The sequence below is a fragment of the Trachinotus anak genome, unplaced genomic scaffold (genome assembly GCF_046630095.1).
Source record: "Trachinotus anak isolate AG129_WGS33_773 ecotype Australia unplaced genomic scaffold, CSIRO_AGI_Tana_v1 ptg000008l, whole genome shotgun sequence".
Lineage (NCBI taxonomy): Eukaryota > Metazoa > Chordata > Actinopteri > Carangiformes > Carangidae > Trachinotus > Trachinotus anak.
The window spans coordinates 11,715,931-11,734,186 of record NW_027273859.1 but is presented as its reverse complement, the minus strand read 5'-3'; the positions used below and the strand labels follow the sequence as shown (position 1 = coordinate 11,734,186).

At 40.2% G+C, this 18,256-nt stretch overlaps 1 protein-coding gene across 2 annotated transcripts in view; it reads right to left on the bottom strand.

Moving 5' to 3' along the window:
- Positions 1 to 6,585: 6,585 nt before the first annotated feature.
- Positions 6,586 to 18,256, bottom strand: part of adgrv1 (adhesion G protein-coupled receptor V1) — a 108,582-nt gene continuing 96,911 nt past the window's right edge. For both annotated transcript variants that reach the window (XM_071482616.1, XM_071482617.1), the window contains 3 exons: positions 14,274 to 14,459; positions 11,810 to 11,987; positions 6,586 to 7,145 (listed from right to left, as the gene is read on the bottom strand). In XM_071482616.1, coding sequence (XP_071338717.1) covers positions 7,027 to 7,145; positions 11,810 to 11,987; positions 14,274 to 14,459 — 483 coding nt within the window. In that variant the 3' untranslated portion in view covers positions 6,586 to 7,026. The remainder of the gene's footprint in view (positions 7,146 to 11,809; positions 11,988 to 14,273; positions 14,460 to 18,256) is intronic.

Genomic DNA, 18,256 nt, shown 5'->3' with positions numbered 1-18,256 from the left:
TGGCTTCACTTAACGCTCCCACGCCACCTGAATCATACCTGCGCTCTGCCTTTGAAAAGACATCACTGAATGCAAATCCACAAACAAAATGTGTTCTTTCCGTCTTTCAGTGTTCTTGTCCATTTTAAGTTTAAGCCGTTAAACACCCTGTAAATCTATTATTAAGAAGTGTGTATCTCATAATAAAATGTTATCGACTCTCACATACAGTACCTCCATATTAGGCTGTAGAAGGCCAAGGTCTTCATCCTATCACCTACGAATAAACACATACTCGATGTTTTCAAGCAGTGTGACACCACTGGCACTGCTGAAGCCACCTGATACTCTCCAGGACTTGTTCGTGATGTCACACACATCAGTGTAGCAGTGATGAGTGCAATGTAACTGACGGTGGATGGCAAGATGGTCTAAGTGTAGAAAGAGGAGCACACTCTGATCCCATTATAGAAAAGGTCATCATGTGCCCCCTTAATGAGGGGTAATATAAAGTGCACATAAGCTCGCACACACACACACACACACACACACACACACACACACACACACACATGCGCGCATTTACACTGATGTAAGAACATATTTGCATCATGTCGTTACTGAGCTGATTGTCTGTGTTCTTCCATGGACATTAGGAAGGATTGGGTGAGAACCTCTGTTTGTCAGTTGTAGATGTTATTGCCCCATTTCAAAACAAAAGTGTTTGAACTGTTAATCATGCCCTCGGATGAACGATGACGTACACTGTCTTAAGAGAAAGTCCAGAAAGGCGGAGCGAATGTAGAAACAAACTAGGTTGGAGGTTCACTTTCCCGAAGGAACTCCTTTCATCACTTAATAAGAAAGTAAAAGAGGCAAGAATTGCTTATTTTTCTACTTTGATCGACTGGAAAAAAAATCACAGAGCTTGGTTTAGCGCTGTAGATAGTTTACTGAACGGCCCCCTAAAAATCTAAAATATTGCCTTCCTTTACCCCTGAGGTTGAATGTCTGGCCCATATTTCCTTATTGAGCCAATTTAGCCCAATATCACTGGAACAACTCATAGCCATCATCTCCAAAATGGGCCCCTCATCTAGCTCCCTTGACATTGTTCCAGCCTCTCTTTTTAAAGTCGTTTTTAGTTCATTAGGACCACACTTCTCCATTGTAAATGGCTCTCTTAGCACTGGTTGTGTGCCTAATTATTTTAAGCATGCAATTATTCAACCACTTTTAGCTTTACTTTACTTAAAAGCCAAGCCTCAACCCATTGCTTTCCAATGATTATTGACCCATCCAAACTTCTGTTTCACTCCAAGGTTTTGGAAAGATTTGCATGCAAACAACTTACACAGGTCTTTCACTGCTATGAAAATTTCCATTGTTTCTGTTTTCTGTATGAGGCACAGTAGTGAAACTTCTCTGCTAAGGGTTTTTAATGATATCTCGATGTGCGCTGATGCCGGGGAATACTCTGTTTTGTTGCTTCTTCCTAGTAAACTTTGGCAGTGGGGGGTTGTGACTGCCCTTGACTTGTTTGCCTCCTACTTGTTGGACAGGAGTTTTTCTGTGGCCATTGATCATGTTATCTCCTCTCCTGTTCGGCTGCCCTCTGGTGTACCCCAAGGTTCAATACTAGTTCCTCTTCTTTTCTCCCTGTACATGCTCCCCCTTAGTCCCTTCATTAGTCATTGTAAATGTCATCTTTTATCATTGCTATGTGGACAATACACAGTTATACATTTCCTTCTATTCAAATGACCTCAACTCCCCACATTGTTAGACTGAAAAACCTGGATGTCAGATAATTTCCTCTAATTTAACCGTTGACAAAACAGAAGTCCTCATATTTCTGTCCTTTCAGAGAAAAGGACATTGTGTTTTGGTCCTTTGGCGGCAAATCTTAAGCAAGCAACTTAAATGTAAGTAAGTGTTTCAATCATATTTCCACCAATTGAGAAACATTGCAGAAATCAAGACTGTATTATCCTCACAAGACCTGGAAAAAAATCATCCATGTTTTTGTCTCCTCCCATCTTGATTATTGTAACTCACTGTTCACAACCCTGAATTGCTCTTCTGTGAACCTGGCTCCAGTTGGTCCAAAATGTGGCCACTAGACTGCTGACATATACTCAGTGTAGGTCACTACATTGGTTACCCAAACTGGTTTTAAAATTCTTTAATTACCTGTAAAGCACTACATGGGCTGGCCCCACTTTATATTTCCAAATTACTGTGACCATGGTGAAATCACTGAGGTCTACTGGCCTTCTGACTGTCCCGAGATCATCACTTACCATCGCCTTTACAGTTTTGGCTCCCACGCTCTGGAACCATCTTCCCTTAATTATAGAAAATGATGACTCAGTTGTCTGCTTAAAGAAGCTGTTAAAAACTCACCTCACCTTTATCCTGTAATGTGTAACTATCCACTATGTCACTTTTATTTACTTTATTATTTTCCTTTTTATTTTATTTTTTACATTGTTATCTCATTTTTATCGTCTTTATACTGTTTACTCCTGCAGTTTAACTATACATCTTGTGAGCCTGGCTTCAAAAGGTGCTTTATAAATAGAATTTTCTTACTTATTGACTTCCTATAACATCTGCAAACACATGTACAAAAACACACTCATCTAAACATGTTTACTTTCAGCCTTCTATGAGTCACTCTGCCCTCTCTCCTCACTTTGCCTAAATGAACGAAGCTTCTACTGACTTGGTGTCCTACCTTTTTTTTTTTGCTCTGTGGTGTGTTTCAGGGAAGGCTGACAGGAACATGGGGAATGTAGTGGGAGTACATGCGCTATGATGTGCGTAATACAGAGACTCACAAATGCTTACTAGCAGTGCAAATCATCCGTACTTGAACTCGAGTGAATTCTGAGGTCATGAATTTAGACAGCAGTGCTTGCTCAGCAGTCTCTGGGGGATACAGAGAAGTGAAAGGGTTTGGGTTGAGTCTCTTACGTGCTCTTAGTATGGAAAGAAAAGTTATGAGTTATGTTATCTGTTAGGTAGAGTTATACAGTATAGATGTTACATGTAGGCTACATCTGTCTGTGTCTGACACATTAAAACTTCTCAATTTGATTTTATTTTCATTAATCTATATAGTAAGTACATCCTCAAAAATCAGCTTCCATACCCTTCAAATTACACCTTCACTACCAAGATATTTCTAATGTGGTATGTTTAGATACAGTCTGAGACTTTCAGTGCGCAAGATGTACATGTACTGCCATAACCTTCTCGAATTCTCCACAGAAAGCCTGAATTATGTGCAGCAAAGATCATTTTAAGGATATAAAAACCCAAACTCAGGGATGTTAACTAGGTCAGCATGTTAATTTTGTGTGTTTTTTATTCCTCTGCTAACTTTTTTACTCCCCTGTCTCGTTACTCACATCCTGGCCTTAATGGTTTAACAGAGGAAGTCTGTTCCTGTCAGGCTTTACTGTATACGTAGAACTGGGTCGCTCTATTGTTAGTCTGAGACAAGGTGTTGCATGTTCCATTAAAAAAAAATCTGACTAGCTTGTATTCACCTTAACTGTGCACTTATTTAGAGCCTGCAGAATTAAAGAGGGGTTTTCTTACATTCATTATGTGGTAGAGAATAGAACAAGAGAAACCAGTCAAAAGGTGGCATTATCACATGTCAGAAATTCATACCTTTCCATTGAGCTTAAAGAATGATGTAATCCACGGAGATCATTGTTGTCATAATAAGTTGAATGTCAAAGTATATAAAAAATAAACACAATGCCATTTCTTATTGTTGGGTGGTGTAATTTCATCTCCTCTGTCTTTTTTGCACAACTTTAACAACAATGCGGAGGAAGGCGTTAAAAGAGAGAGATGACTGATAGCTCCTAAAATAGGACACAACTGATGGGAATACGTGCTCTTTTCATCATCCCGTTTCCCCCTCCTTTATTTTGTCAGACAACTGTGCAGCGAGGACGTGGTGATTCACTGAGAGCGAGATGTGCAGAGTCATCATCTGAGCATCTATTCAGACAGACTGCGAGCGAGCTGTGAATCAGCTGTTGCCTGGTTGTCTGCTGTTTTATCTCTGTCGTTCTCCCTGGGCACAGACAGACAGAGAGGGCACACAGACAGGAAGAGACCAAGGACTTCAACATAAACATGTTTGCCTGCAGTCTGGTGTCTCTGGGACCAAGGCTGGCGGGCTGGGAGATCAAACTGTTTGCTTAGGCTGTTTAATTGCTATCCCCCCTACAGATAGAGAGATGATTTGATAGTTTGAACACTTTTATGAAAGCTTGACCTTGGAAATAGTAGTTTGACAATTAATTCATGTCATAAGATCCTTGCTGTTTAACCAAAAGCCCAAATAAACACTCTGGCACATAATCCTTGAGTTGTTGTTTTTAGACATTAGACATTTTTTTGTGTGGATTAAACAAGCGAGATATAAAGTATTAGTGAGCCTTAGAGGTGCTGGGATGTGGATGCTATTTCCTCAGGATGGAGAGAGCTGAGGTATTCCCCCTTGTTTCTAGTCAGTGACAGTAATCGAAGCAGATGCCATACTAGTGACCCATGCATGAGCATGCAAGAGTCCTATGGAGCACAAAAATTAATCTGGAATTTGTGAGCAACAGTCATTTGTGACAATGTGACAATGGCACCATTTGTACTCTGAAGTGCTTGTAAATTGCTTTTGCAATAGGCCCCAGTTTCTCAGGGTTCATAAACATGTTAAGCCTGGTTCATAGTCAAACACTTGACCTCCAGTATAACATAAGACTGCGGCAGGACTGCGCAGACAGTGGTTAATTACATAACTAACATCTGCAGTAAAATTAACTAGTAGTCAGCAGTTTTTATCCAACAGTTAATTTAGACATTCATCAGCACGTCTGACTAAAGGTCAGGGAGGTTTTCCTCTCTGCAGCAGATCTGTTTTCTTTGTCCTCTTGTAGCTATGACATAATGCAGTCTACAGGCAATGCAGTTCACTGTAATGGATGCATAATGGAAATATGTCGGAGCTGTAATGTTGCCATGATGGCAGGCTGCTATAATGCATGAAAATTAATTGCTTATGTCTTAACTGCTTTTGTTAGGAGGAGGTAAACAATGAAACAGGCCCCTTGGAAATGCTAGATGACAATCAAAAGTTCTTACTGCACTATTACAAGCCCATTTGCAGCAGGAGAAAACAAATCCAGAAGCGGCTGCCATTAAACAGTGGAGTGTTATCTTGTTAAATGGTGTAATGACTTCTTTGCTCATTACAGCAATGTTTTCCTTTCAAATCCCAGGGGAAAGACTCCTACTGATGTTTAAAGGATGGGTCAAAGTGATGTAATCATCTCGCAGGAAACAGAGAAGGCACGCACACTGAACTTTGTTGCGTTCTGAGATGTGATTTTATTTATTTTTCAGGGTAGGGAAGTCAACCCTTGAAACTTGTCAACCCTCCATTGTGGATAAAGTTGCTCATTGCTTTTCCCTTAGAGGTGGAAAAGGGCAGTGGTGGACAACAAAAAAATGAAAACAGAGGAAAAAGAAAAGTTCTGCATTTCCAGTCTAGCCCACGATATTGAGCTGGAAAAACAGGATCAACATGTTCTTATACATTTAAGAACAAGGAAACACCGGCTCTGATTCATTTCCTAAATAAAAACAAAACTAACTTAAGAGTGTAAAAAAAAGGAAATTCATTCTGTCTTCCCTCTGCAGTTTCACTTCCATTTGACTGCAGGAAGCAGAACAAAGCCATTATTAGCCAGCAGGAGGGAGGTTCACCCTGAGACAACACAACTGGTTCCTTAATGTTAAAATATCTTCAAGTAGCACACTCATCTCCTGCTGCTGCTGCTCCCTCATTATCTGCTGGGATGATAACCTCAACCATCCACCATGAACCTGGGAGGGTAGCTGTTATCAGAAAAGTGCTGAGCTGCTGGTGACAAATGGATCGCAGGATGATTCTTCAGCCTCTGTTAGATGTCTTTTCTTCGTTTCCTCTTGCAAACCGCACACTCTTGCTTAAGCAGAAAAAGTAACAGCCTCCCGTGCAGCCACTAACCAAGTTCAGAAGTCGAGTCAATCGAGGCCAGGGGTTAAGGGTCAGTGCAGGGGTCAAGTAGACGGTAGATTCCAAGAGGTTCAAAGCTGCTGTCAGAGTTGAAAGGGGAATATTTGCTTATACGAGTAGATCAAAAACGAGCTGTTGCTTTAAAAATACGTATGTTTTGAACTGAAACAGATTCAAATATGACTGAAGAGCTAATATAATTCAACTTTTACAGTATCCTGAATATTCTCCATGCTCCTCTACTCTGCACTGCTTTTATTTTATTATGTTCAGACTCTCATTTCTCATTCATTGCTCTCTGTAGACACCAGTAGAGCAGTCAGACCTCTCCTCACTGTAGAACCAGGTTGTGAAATTCCAGTGATGATTCACACAAACCATCCTTCGTAAGGGGTTTGACCTTTGACCCCACTGAGACTCACTTACATAACCATCAGAGAGGTAACCCCCCACCCACCCTCCAGTAGTAAACTAAGTCTTTGACAGATTATGAGCAGTAAAAAAATAATCAGCATATCCAAATATAAAATATATGGTAAATCATTTATTAACAATGTTACACAATCTCCATCCTCAGCAGCAGAAGTTGTACTAAAGGGGCACATCTGGCTATTTCATTTGCTAGGTGTCTACAAAAGAGAAGAAATCAAAAAAAAGTTTTAAAAAAATCAAAATATACATTCAGAAAACAACTCCATCAAGGACTTAAAAAAATTAATTTAATGAAACAATTATGTATAGGACCTCATATATATACACATACATATATAAATATATGTATATATGTGTGTATATATAAAACAGATGTATAATAAAAATCAGATACAGTATCAAACATCTATATGAAAATGTTCTATTAAAAAACAGTTTTAGTGCAAAAGCATTTTATAATATAAAAATACTGTTGTAATTTTTCTCTCTGATATGAAGAATAGAGAGCATGGGATCTGTATGAGGTCAAAAGGTTAGAGGTGTGTGTCTGCGATGGGGATTCGTCTCAGCTCAACTATTTGGGAGTTGGTTACACTCCCTCCATCGTGGCTCCCAGGGATGGACTCGTTATCGCTGACATTAAGGCCGGTCCCTAAAACAGACACAGAAAGTTACATTATGCTTCATCATAATTAAATCCAAAAACATGATTTGTTCCTGTGTATTTACTTATTTATTGGCATATGTGTATAGGTGCATATGTGCATACATTTTTTTCTTTGAGGTCCTCATATATTACATATCCCCCGCTCAACAGCTGGACCACCTAATATCCACAGTCTCATCGGTTCAGTTCAATAAATCCACGCTGCTCATCATTTCCAGTCCTGCTTATCTGACAACATTTTATTATGTAACTGAGTCTATATGTCATAATCTCTGGGTTATCAGACAGCATAATGTGCTGTATCTGATCAGTCATGTCAGACTGATGTAAGACTGGAAATAGGCAGTCAAACAAAGGTAATTTATTGTATATCAGAGCATACATCATGCACCAGGCCTTTTGGGAAAACGGTGACATACTGTAAAGTCAGGTAGTTATGATATACAATAAGTAATCAAAATCACATTTTTATATCTATAAGCAGTTGAGCTACTTTAGATTTGATCTAGATTAAAACAGATGACACAAAAGACATTGCACATGTTTTAATGTTGATGGATTTACACTGAAGCTCATACATGTCAGCACCTTGCTGTGTGTGCGTTCTCAGTGTAAGAAATTTTATGCAACTGTCCCCAGGGCTGTGTGCTATCTACTCCAACAAGAATAACAACCTCAACAGGAAAGTTCCTGACTGTTTTCAGTGCTTGTTTGCTTGCAGGGTATTTCAAGAGTTCTGTGGTGGAAAGTTCAGCAATGGACCAAGAAAACGGGAGCTAACTTTTGGTATCCATCTCGCAACTGTTGCAAAGATTTCTCCACATTGTGAGACAGGACATTTTACACATTTTTGTGAACATTATTGCATGAGCTACTGTTCTGCTTACTGAAGCAGTAGTTTAGTTCAGTAGTTTTCCTTTTTTATAATATTTCTTGGGCTAGGAATTATCAGCATCATCTAATATCACACATCAGTATGATGTATGACAGACATTTGTCTATATATTAAGGGTCCAAGAATCCTTCATTGACTCATTTGCATTAAGCATTAAACTGTGACATTCAGAATGAGGTGATATAAGGTGATGTATGACTCCTATATGGTCCTTCATGCTGTCAGGTATGCCAGTATCCCTCTGACACTGAGCTGCACTTTAACAGTAAAATCAACATGTTAATGTTCAGCCCTGAGTCAGACCACTTAGAGTACGAATGCTGACAGTACATGTGTAACTCTGTGTGTGTGTTGTGTGTGTTAATGGTTCACTACCAAATGAAGTGTGAAGACTCTCATTACAGTGTTAGTTACTGACCCCAGTCAGATGGTTATGTAATTCTGATTAGCGAATTATCTTTACTGCTGACTGACTGGTTGAGATCAAACCGGGTTCAGTGTGACACGTATGTACAAAGAGAAGGTGAGAGGTGCATGTGTGAAGTGGAAGAATGTCCTTGTAACTGGGAGAGCAAAAATTAAGTTTTAACTGCAGAATACAGATGATTGTAATCAAAGTTAATCAGCACATTGTCGTTATGAAGACCTCACTTTTCGACTTCTATTTTCCACAAAGCAAAGATCGAGTGTCTGCTTGACAATTATATTTTCTTGACGCTATGCCAGAGACCTGCGAGGAGCCAACTGCTTTGACGTGATTAAATCTTGCAAACTTTCCTCTTTGCTACACTGAATAATATGAATTATAACTTTGTACTGCTGAGTTTGCAGACAAGAGGACCAATAAAATCCCTGGCTTGTTCAGTGCAGCAGAGGGACTGGTGGTGCAGAGACAGAGCAGAGTAGCTAAGAGACAAATGTTCCACTGCTACAACTGTCAATTTACTTGACATTGAGAGTGACACACACACACACACACACACACACACACACACACACACACACACACACACACACACACACACACACACACACACATCTCTGGGTCTGGTTGACCTTTTCACCACACAATCAATAAGAGGGTAAGAGGTTATGTCTGTCCAAGTTTTTTACATAGTGTAACACTACCCTCTCAGCCTAATCCACGTTTATTAACACCTGCAAGTCTCTTGTACTCACACCTGTTGGGAGGGACTTTTAATTTGGTTATCTCCATGGTTGCATGTGTTATTTTTCTGGGATGCTCCCTAGCAGGTGTCCAGTGATTCTCCCTAGAGGCCTATGTTGCACTGAGGTAACTGAATAGATTCTGCGAAGTTCCAACAAAGTGAGGTTTGATGTGGGTTTCATACTTCAGTGTCTGCTGTGTCACAGACAGGGCAACCGTCTTTGCAAAGTCAAACCAAACCTCAGGACTGTAGCTTTAATGGGCTCAAAGCCATCGGTGGCCTGGTGTCGCTCAATAACTGTTAATGATTCATTTATTTTCCTTGAAAGGCATTTCTCTTCTGAAGAATCCCGTGAGATTCACCGAGAAATTCAATGTCATCTGACTCAGTCCCATTAACTTCAGGGTTTTATCAGGTTGGTCAGTCTATCTTAACTACCTATCTCTTATCTCTCCCAGAGTGACCACTGTTTGGAAGACCAGACTCTTGCTGTTTCCATGATATGGGACTAAAACTGACTGGGATATACTTGAAGCTGGCATGGTTGGCTGTTCATCAGCAGGAGAACTGGTGGAGAGTGACTGGGATTGTTACCAAAGACTAACCAAACAATAACAATCACATCCAGGGATGAGCAATGGGCAGAGACAGATTTAAACTGCTCTATTGTATCGTAACTTGATGATTCACATTTATTGAGAAACAATGTTCTTCATGTCTTCACTTGCATTTCCTAAAAACCTTTCTGATTTAACGTCTATAGGGTTAGGGTTAGGGTTAGGTAAATAATGGTTAGGTTAATAAGTCTAAATGCAAGATTCCTGCTGCTTACACACATTATATTCTGTTCATCTACATCTTCTGTACAGTAGCTGACAGCAGAACAAGAACAATAATGTAGACTGAATAAAAATATTCATTACAACATTACTTGGTCCTGGTGCATAACTTTGCAATTCATTGATTTGGCGCTGAAAATGATTAATATTCATTTCAAATTACATCTACACCAGCATTACTCATTCATAGCTTACTCCTCTTCCTCAAAGTGTCAAAAACTTTATTCTTGTAAAGGGGATAATATTCACTTAATTTGCTGGCAAATAAGCCTCACATTTCACGATACATGTAATATGATAGGAAGAGTGCCCAACAGTAAAAAGATTTACATACTAAAGTAGATCCTAATTACACATTAGACTTATGAAAGCATTTATTCAGTATTAAAGTACTTCTTGAGCTCATTTTAAAGTCACAGAGAACAGCTTATTGTTTCAACAGTTCCGGTGAAACAGCTGGGCTGTGTCTGCAGTGGAAGACCTTCACTTCATCAGGCTGGTTATTGTTCAGGTGTGTGAAAATGTTTCCAGTGGACCTCTCTCACAACAGCAGCAGAGGAGTGTCCCGTGTACTGAGACTCCTGTTGGCTGTTGTCCAGCTGGGTCTGATTCTCATGCAGACACTATGAAGCAATTACTCCGTGTTTTGAACGAGTGAGGAGAGGACTGTCTGTGTGTGTGTTTATACGAGTGTGTGTGTGTTGGTGATAAATCAGTTTGGGCCCTCAGCTCATTAAACATCGATGGCGATGGAGGAAGAATGGTTTCCATGGCAGCAGAAAAATGTAAGGTCAGCAGCAGAATGACTAAGCAGGGCCGATGCTGACAGATGATATAGATACTATATATATGTCCTATATGAAATAATCCAATCACACACATATTATTCTGGCCAAGGGAAATGTTGTTTATCATTTCTGTCTCTCTGTTGTTATTCAGTGTAACTTTTAACGTTGCTATTTTTGGCAACATGTGCCAAGCCTAGTTGAAAAGGTTTTATTTTAGAGGCCTGTTGCGGCTGCCACATTGTGCGGGTGTGTGGTGACCTTTTGCACAGTCCACAGTGCCTTTATTTTCATATTTCATGGAAAAGTACTGGGCAGGAGGGCTCACAGGATGTTTTTATGCTTTCCATGAGAGTTTGATTCAAGTAAAGTTCCTGCCTGACTCAATATGTTCACAAATTAATCTTGTTAAATGCCTTTTTTTACAAAAATCCAAGGGCCAGAGGTGAAACTTTTAGCACGTCATGGTGTTTAACCATTTACCCAAAACTGAAGTGGAAACCTGGAAACACTTATAATTTTGTGATAAGACTGTTGATACCCAAGGGGAAATTCATTTATATTGTGTTCCTGCCATTTGCTTTTACTGCAATGTAATCTGCTGGAAACTTTATTATTCGTGCTGCTGCCTGTCTTGGCCAGGTCTCCATTAGACCTCAACAGAAACCTTTTACTTAAATGTAGGTTAATCAAATCAATACATTAAACCATCCATATACAGTTTAAATGCAACATAAAATTCCTGCAGGTATGAATCTGAGTATCTTTAGGGGAAATAACAGCAGCATTTCCAATTAAGTGCTAATAGGAAGTTGCTGACGTCTCAGACACAGATGGGAAAGGAGCAAGTTTGAGTTCGAGCCTGTTTGAGGGCAATAATTGTACTTTTTTTGTCTTAAAAAATTATATTATTAAAAAAAAAGTAAACTTGTCAAACAGATTATGATGATTGGATCCTCACCAGTTTTTAAGGCAAATATGAGGTCATCAAACTCCTGTGAGTCCTCATCTGCGGTCACCAGGTTAGTGTTGATGAAGCCTCCCTCTGTGGTGTACGTCCCCATCACAGGACTGGGTTTAAACACACTGCTGGGTTGACTGCTGGGTCGCAGAGACGCTCGCTCCCAGTCTGCTGACACCTGACACACACACACACACACACACACACACACACACACACACATACACACAGTTATTGTGAGATCTGAGTTGTCCCCTTAATAGCAGCAAAGTATCATAATTTATTTAGCACTTTTCAAGATCATTTTATAAAGCTTCTTGCAGCCAGTTAATGTCCATTATCATGTAAGACATTTTATATAGAGAGTAAATTTATGTTCTTGTAATTCATAAGCTACATATCATTGTACAGGTAAGACTGTCATCAGGTGTTTAGTTAAATACCAAAAAATATAAAATTCACGTGAACACAGGGCAAAGTCAGGTTGACCATTCACATAATCTATACAGTCACACACACGCATACAGAAACACTTAATTCAGAGAATGGCTGTGTCTGTCGGCCGTGTAATCACATCTGTGAGGAGTTAGGGTCACACAGAGTGCATTTTTTTCAAGCACCCTGAAGGGTTAAGGCCAACCCACAGCGTCACAGCAGTTTCATGGGGTGAGAGCGAAGTCAGAGGGTTTAGGGTTTCAGACTGAACCAGCCCAAGTTCATAAAAATTACGCTGCTAGCACAGTAAGTTAAAGAGACAGTTTTGTTTTTGTTTTTATTTGGTGGTGGGGAGTAATTCATGCATCTATATGGCAAAAGACAGGAGTGTTGGGACAGAAAAAAGAGAAGATGGCAGACAGTGAAATAAAAAAAAGGAAATTAACTGAGGCAATTTGTCTTACAACAAAAGCACATCATTGTATGTGTGTATCACTCTTATTCTTTTCCAGTTGAATCGGATGAACATTATCTCTTCTTGTTTTCTATACTGCTCATTCATTATGAATGCCTGCTGTATCCATGTAGATGCATAAATGTGTGTGTGTCTGGGTGTGCTGGAGGCTCGCTAGGCTGTAACCGGTACAGAGTGTCCCGGTGAGGTGAATTAAGCACCACCAGGCACCTCAGACCTGTCACATCAACTTTGGCAGGGGGCAGTGAGTGGATGACTCAAACCCTTCAATAAGCTTTTCAACCCTATCCCTATTCTAATGTCACTCCAATTTCCTTTCAACCAATCCACTCAACAACTCATCACTCATCTAACACTTAGATCGCCAATCTTAGTGCTCTCTATCTGGGCTGTTATTTTTCTTATTGGGCTGTAGCCAAATCTCAAAGAGGCAGGAGTGTGCTCTCATGAATAAAACAAGATTACTGGATTCCTACGTGTACAGAGGGATCGAGAAAGAAAGAGGGAGGGGGAAGCTCCCAGGAGTAATGAAGTTAAACCTGCCCACCTTTTTTTCCTCCTTCTTTCTCCCCCTCTCAGCAGCTCAGTCCTTATAGGGTATTCTCCAGGGACAGAGCTGATGAGGAGACTGAGTTACTACAAAAGTGGTGCATGTGTGTGTTTGCATGTGACGTGCTGGCCTGACAGAAAAGTCACAAGAGGAGTTGATGTGGGAGTTAATGGCAGTTATGAAGACCGATTACACACACACCCACACACACACACACATTTTACACAGATGTTACATAATGAGAATCAGTTTGAAGCAGACAGGACAGATACGTGTGAGTGTCTGAATGAGTGAGTGAGTATGAATGTTCTCTGTGGAGTCAAGCTCAGCTGATGTGAGAAATGTGTGAAGGAGGAACAGGCATGGGCAAACAGAGCCATGGGAATGAGAGCATGGGAAAAAAATACTGACAAAGAGAGAAGCTGAGAAGGTGGTGCACAGTTAGGGTGAGGGGTGGGGGTGGGGACTACAACTTTGTATTAAAAGAAAATCTATTTATCTTTTTTTAAATTGAGCCTTGTTTTTATGGTTTTGGCCATCACTCATATCAGTTGTGATAACATTTTATTAACAAAGCTACTGAGATCTGCATATACAGGAAGATCGCTACATTAAAGTCCAACGGAGCAACTTTATCCACTAATAACTACTGGAGGTGACATCAAAAGTGATGGCGCATGAAATGTCCTCACAGCACAGAAAAAATGCATGTGGATGCAACTTTGGTAGGTGTAGTAGGCTGAAGTCCAACTAGGAAACCAGTTTCAGGTTGCTGCAGTATCGCAGTAGAAAACTTTGTAAGCAAAATGTGGGGATATAGTTGACAGTGGAAGATTTAGTGTACTGTAGCCAAAATATGAATGCATAGCATAACAGGCAGAAAATATGAGTAAAATACTGTAAATCCATATAATCTAGTATGTTCAGTTTGCTTTGATTATACAAGTGCATCTATCTCTCTGATTGCTCAATAAGTTCTGTGCATGTGGGTATCTGTGTGTTACCTCCTCCATGGCACTGATGAGATTCTGAGTTGATTTGCTGATGTCGCCCCCTACAGTAGTGGGTCCCCCTCCCTGGTATGTGGAGTCTGGAGACTCATTTCCACTCATCTCCACTGTGTAACTGGCTTTCGTTGGCCAACACAGCTGGTTGTGCATGACGAAGTACACTGCAAACACATACAATCCCTGTAGAGAAAAAGGGGAAAATCAGTGGTAAAAAATAAGTTCTACATTCTCCACGGCTCTGTTCCTTTATCTTTTGTAGAACTCCTCTGTATCATATAAGCTCAACTAAAGCTTAAATGTTTCAGACATCAATCTTTGCTGGCTCCATCCATCTGTTAGTGCAAAGTCTCTGATGCTGGCAGGTTTTGTGGTTGCTTGTAATGCCTGGGATCCAACAACTAAATGCTTAACTGTAAGAGTACATATTTTCACACTGTAAAACATGAGCATAAATTGTGTTATAGTCATACTGTACCCAGGGTGCATTATTATGAAGCAATGCATTGATATTACACTAATAGTAAACCATTCATAGTAACAGCATCTCTTCCAGCGTAATTAATGGAGAATTACTTCATCAATGGGCCATGACATCATTGGCACCTTGGTATTTCTGCTTCCTCCACTTCCTTGTCATTACCAAATCCTCCTGGTCCACAGCACCGGGCTGTGAATTTCCCCAAAACACCAGAGTGTCAAATACCACGGGGCCATCCTGTATTTCACAACACTCATCACCAGGTGATGACGGCAGCCGCAGACAGAGATGGAATGCACAAGAGTGGTGCATGAATGTGTGTGCATACAGGTGCATGCAAACACAAAGCCAATAATGCACACATAGAAACACATTTTGACATATGAAAGGACTGTGGTTTGGTCTAATTTAAAGTGACAAGAAATGGGAATTAAGTAAGTCCCTGTACACCATGATGGTGAGTAAAGCACATATTTCTAAACATGGTTAAGAGAGCAATTTATATCTTAGGAGACATGCATGATCCTCTGATATGCTAATTCTTACATCAATAAAAACAGATTTTCTCAGTCAGCTTGATTTTAAAGACACACCTCTAGCAGAGACACAATTGTTGGTCTGTCTGGTGAGCAAAATGCTTCAATTTCAACAAGTGATAGTGGGTAAGAACTGCCCAGACCTGAAAGCTCTCCATGTGACATGAAGTTCTGTTGCGTATTTAAACTATAAAGCTGCCAAACTACAGGTGTCTGGTTTATGTGTAACAGAGCAACAAGAAACAGCAGATTAGACAGCAGAACAAAGAACAGTAAACTTGCCCAGCATGTTCTTGTGTAGCAAAATGATCATCATTACCCATGTAACCATGGGATATTGAAACAGAAAAAAAGATTTAAAGATTTAACAGTGCTGATGGTCACAATCAAGATTATGAGGAGAACAATGAGAACCGTCACTGGAAACTGTGTGTTTATGAGTGCATTGTAAAACTGGAACATCCAGCTAGTTAAGTCGGAAAAAGATGTTGTAAATAGATAAAACAGAACATGGAACACCTCACAGGTCATTAGCTGTGTTTTATAGCCTGGTGTCTCTCAAAGAGTGAGTTACACAAACTGTCTAGTGCTGTACATGCATGTAAGTGCATTTCTGTCCATGCATTCACACCATCAGGACAAGTGTGAGATTAATGTAGAGTGATTGTACTTTTTCTTTGAATAGTCTGCGTATGAAGTTAAAGAACGAAATGAACTTTTCTTTGTGTGATCACTTAGAACATTTAACAAAAGCAGCCAGGTGTGTATTCATGTCGGGGTGTGTATTTTGCCATCCATCACAACAGTGTTGTGGGTGATTAGCACGTATCATTAGCAGACTGTGGAGGCTGAGGAACAGGCTTTACAACCACAAGGCCTGTTATGTAAGTGTTCCCTGATCACTGGAGAGGCCACGTCTTTAGAGATGGAAAGCACAGAGCTAAGGAGAGCAGGAAGGACAGGGAAGGCAGTGGGTCGGTGGGAGGCCCAAGATTGGGTTAAGAGAAGGCAAAGAGGGAGGAAAGACCAGAAACATTTGGGGGCGAGACTGAGAATAAAACTGGATGAATTGTATCTATAGAAAAGGAGATGAAAAAGTTAATTCAAAAGAAAAAAAAGCCTACAAAGTTTTCGAAATTAAGTCATGTGAGAGTGAGAGTTGTTCAGGACAGTGTAATTCTTGTTTCAGAGTAGATAATTGACGCAATAATCCCTTCAGTCCTTACGGCAAAAGTAATGTATACATATAATTTTGCTGTGCTTCTTAAAACAACAGATCTACTTCCCCTAAATCCTGATTCTTTGCAGGCTTCACACAGCTGTCTGCGTGTGTGTGGACACGCGTCGGCCTGGGTCTTCGTTTCCATAATAACACACAGATATCCTGTGTCCTATTTATAGGCGACTACAAAGGTTGAATGAGGAAGCGGGGGTGGAATTGAATTGTAATGGAGCATGATGCTGCTTCACGGCTGTGGATGTTTCTGACTGGGACGATACAATGAGGTAAGGTTTACTGGTAGAGGGGCCGCCGCCGGAGGAGATAATGAGGGGTGGTGCTGTGGTGATTTGATTACTGCACTCTAATTCAGCCTGATGTGGCACAGATGTGGATCCAGAGTAACAGCGTGGTACAATAGAAAATGAAGGATGGAAGGAATAGGGAGAGAAAAGAAAAAGCAGTGGTCAGTAGATCAAAAGTCTAATTTTCCTCTTTATCACCGCAAATATGATTATTTTGAGAGTCTGGTTCTATTGAATGTCCTGCTGGAGACTAGAAGTTACTTCCTAAAAACAAAGCACTGGATAACTAAAGAGTTACCTCTGCTCTGCAATCCAAACTCAGTTGTGCACAGCTGTAACATCTGCATCTGTTTAATGGTATTCAGTAATCAGCTGTTGGGAGGTGAGCTACACCACACAACAACAACACCAAGGTAAACATGGAAAGTTCTCCTAATGGAAAATTCACGCCACAAAGGAAACAATAACAACTGCTCTGCTATACTTTGCAGCAGAGATGGACAGTATAACGACTTCTAACCTCAAGGCAACGGAACAAAATAACATTAAATACCTTACTAAAGGATAAGAAAGCATTGTCTTCATAAGCAGCCAGTGCAATAATGACGTTGCCAGAAACAGGTGGTCATGGGGCCTGTCTTTTATTAATTTAAAGTTTTCCACTTAAGCAGATATTCAAACAATTAAGTAAAAATAAAATTACAACTCAGTCTTTTTATCAAGCCAGTGCATAACTGGTGACATGAAATCTGATCTCAGATCTCCTGATGGTAAATTTGTTAATGGGTCTGACAGTCATCATATCACAAGCCTTCTTTAAAAAGCATTTTGTTAATATCCCTTTAAGCAGAACTTCTTGTATTGGCACAAGGACACATTAACATAGAAATGAGCCTCTTCCATATGTGTTTGAGGGCGTGCATCTGTTATGAATCATGAAAATCTAATTGCTGTTCAAGGTGTGCAGAGTGTTTGATGAGAAGTGCATTTCTAGTCCCATTTGCTTTCATTAAACTTTCAGTCAGTCCCTAATGGAAGTCCCACAATAACACATAATGTCAGCCCTCTTACTGCAACTCTTTTCTCCTCCACAGCTAAATAAATTTAGTTTGCTCCATAAAACTTGCTTGCACACACACACACACACAAATCTAATTGCAACCATGCTTGGTACATGGCAACAGCATCTCCATCAACACAGAGTCCATTTCCTGAGCAATGCTTTGTGAAAACTAGGTCAAACACGTTTGTTTCCTGCTAATCAATGTCCTCGGATGTGCTTTGGGGCTCTTTATCTGTCTGTTCCACTCTGATGAATCTTTCCTTATTCCAACTGCAGACCCAGACCAAACCCCAGAGGCTGCTGCTTTAGTCTGAGGGTTGCAATGTAGAGACCAGGATTGAAAATCAATTTTCATAGATCTTTTCTAAAGGACTGT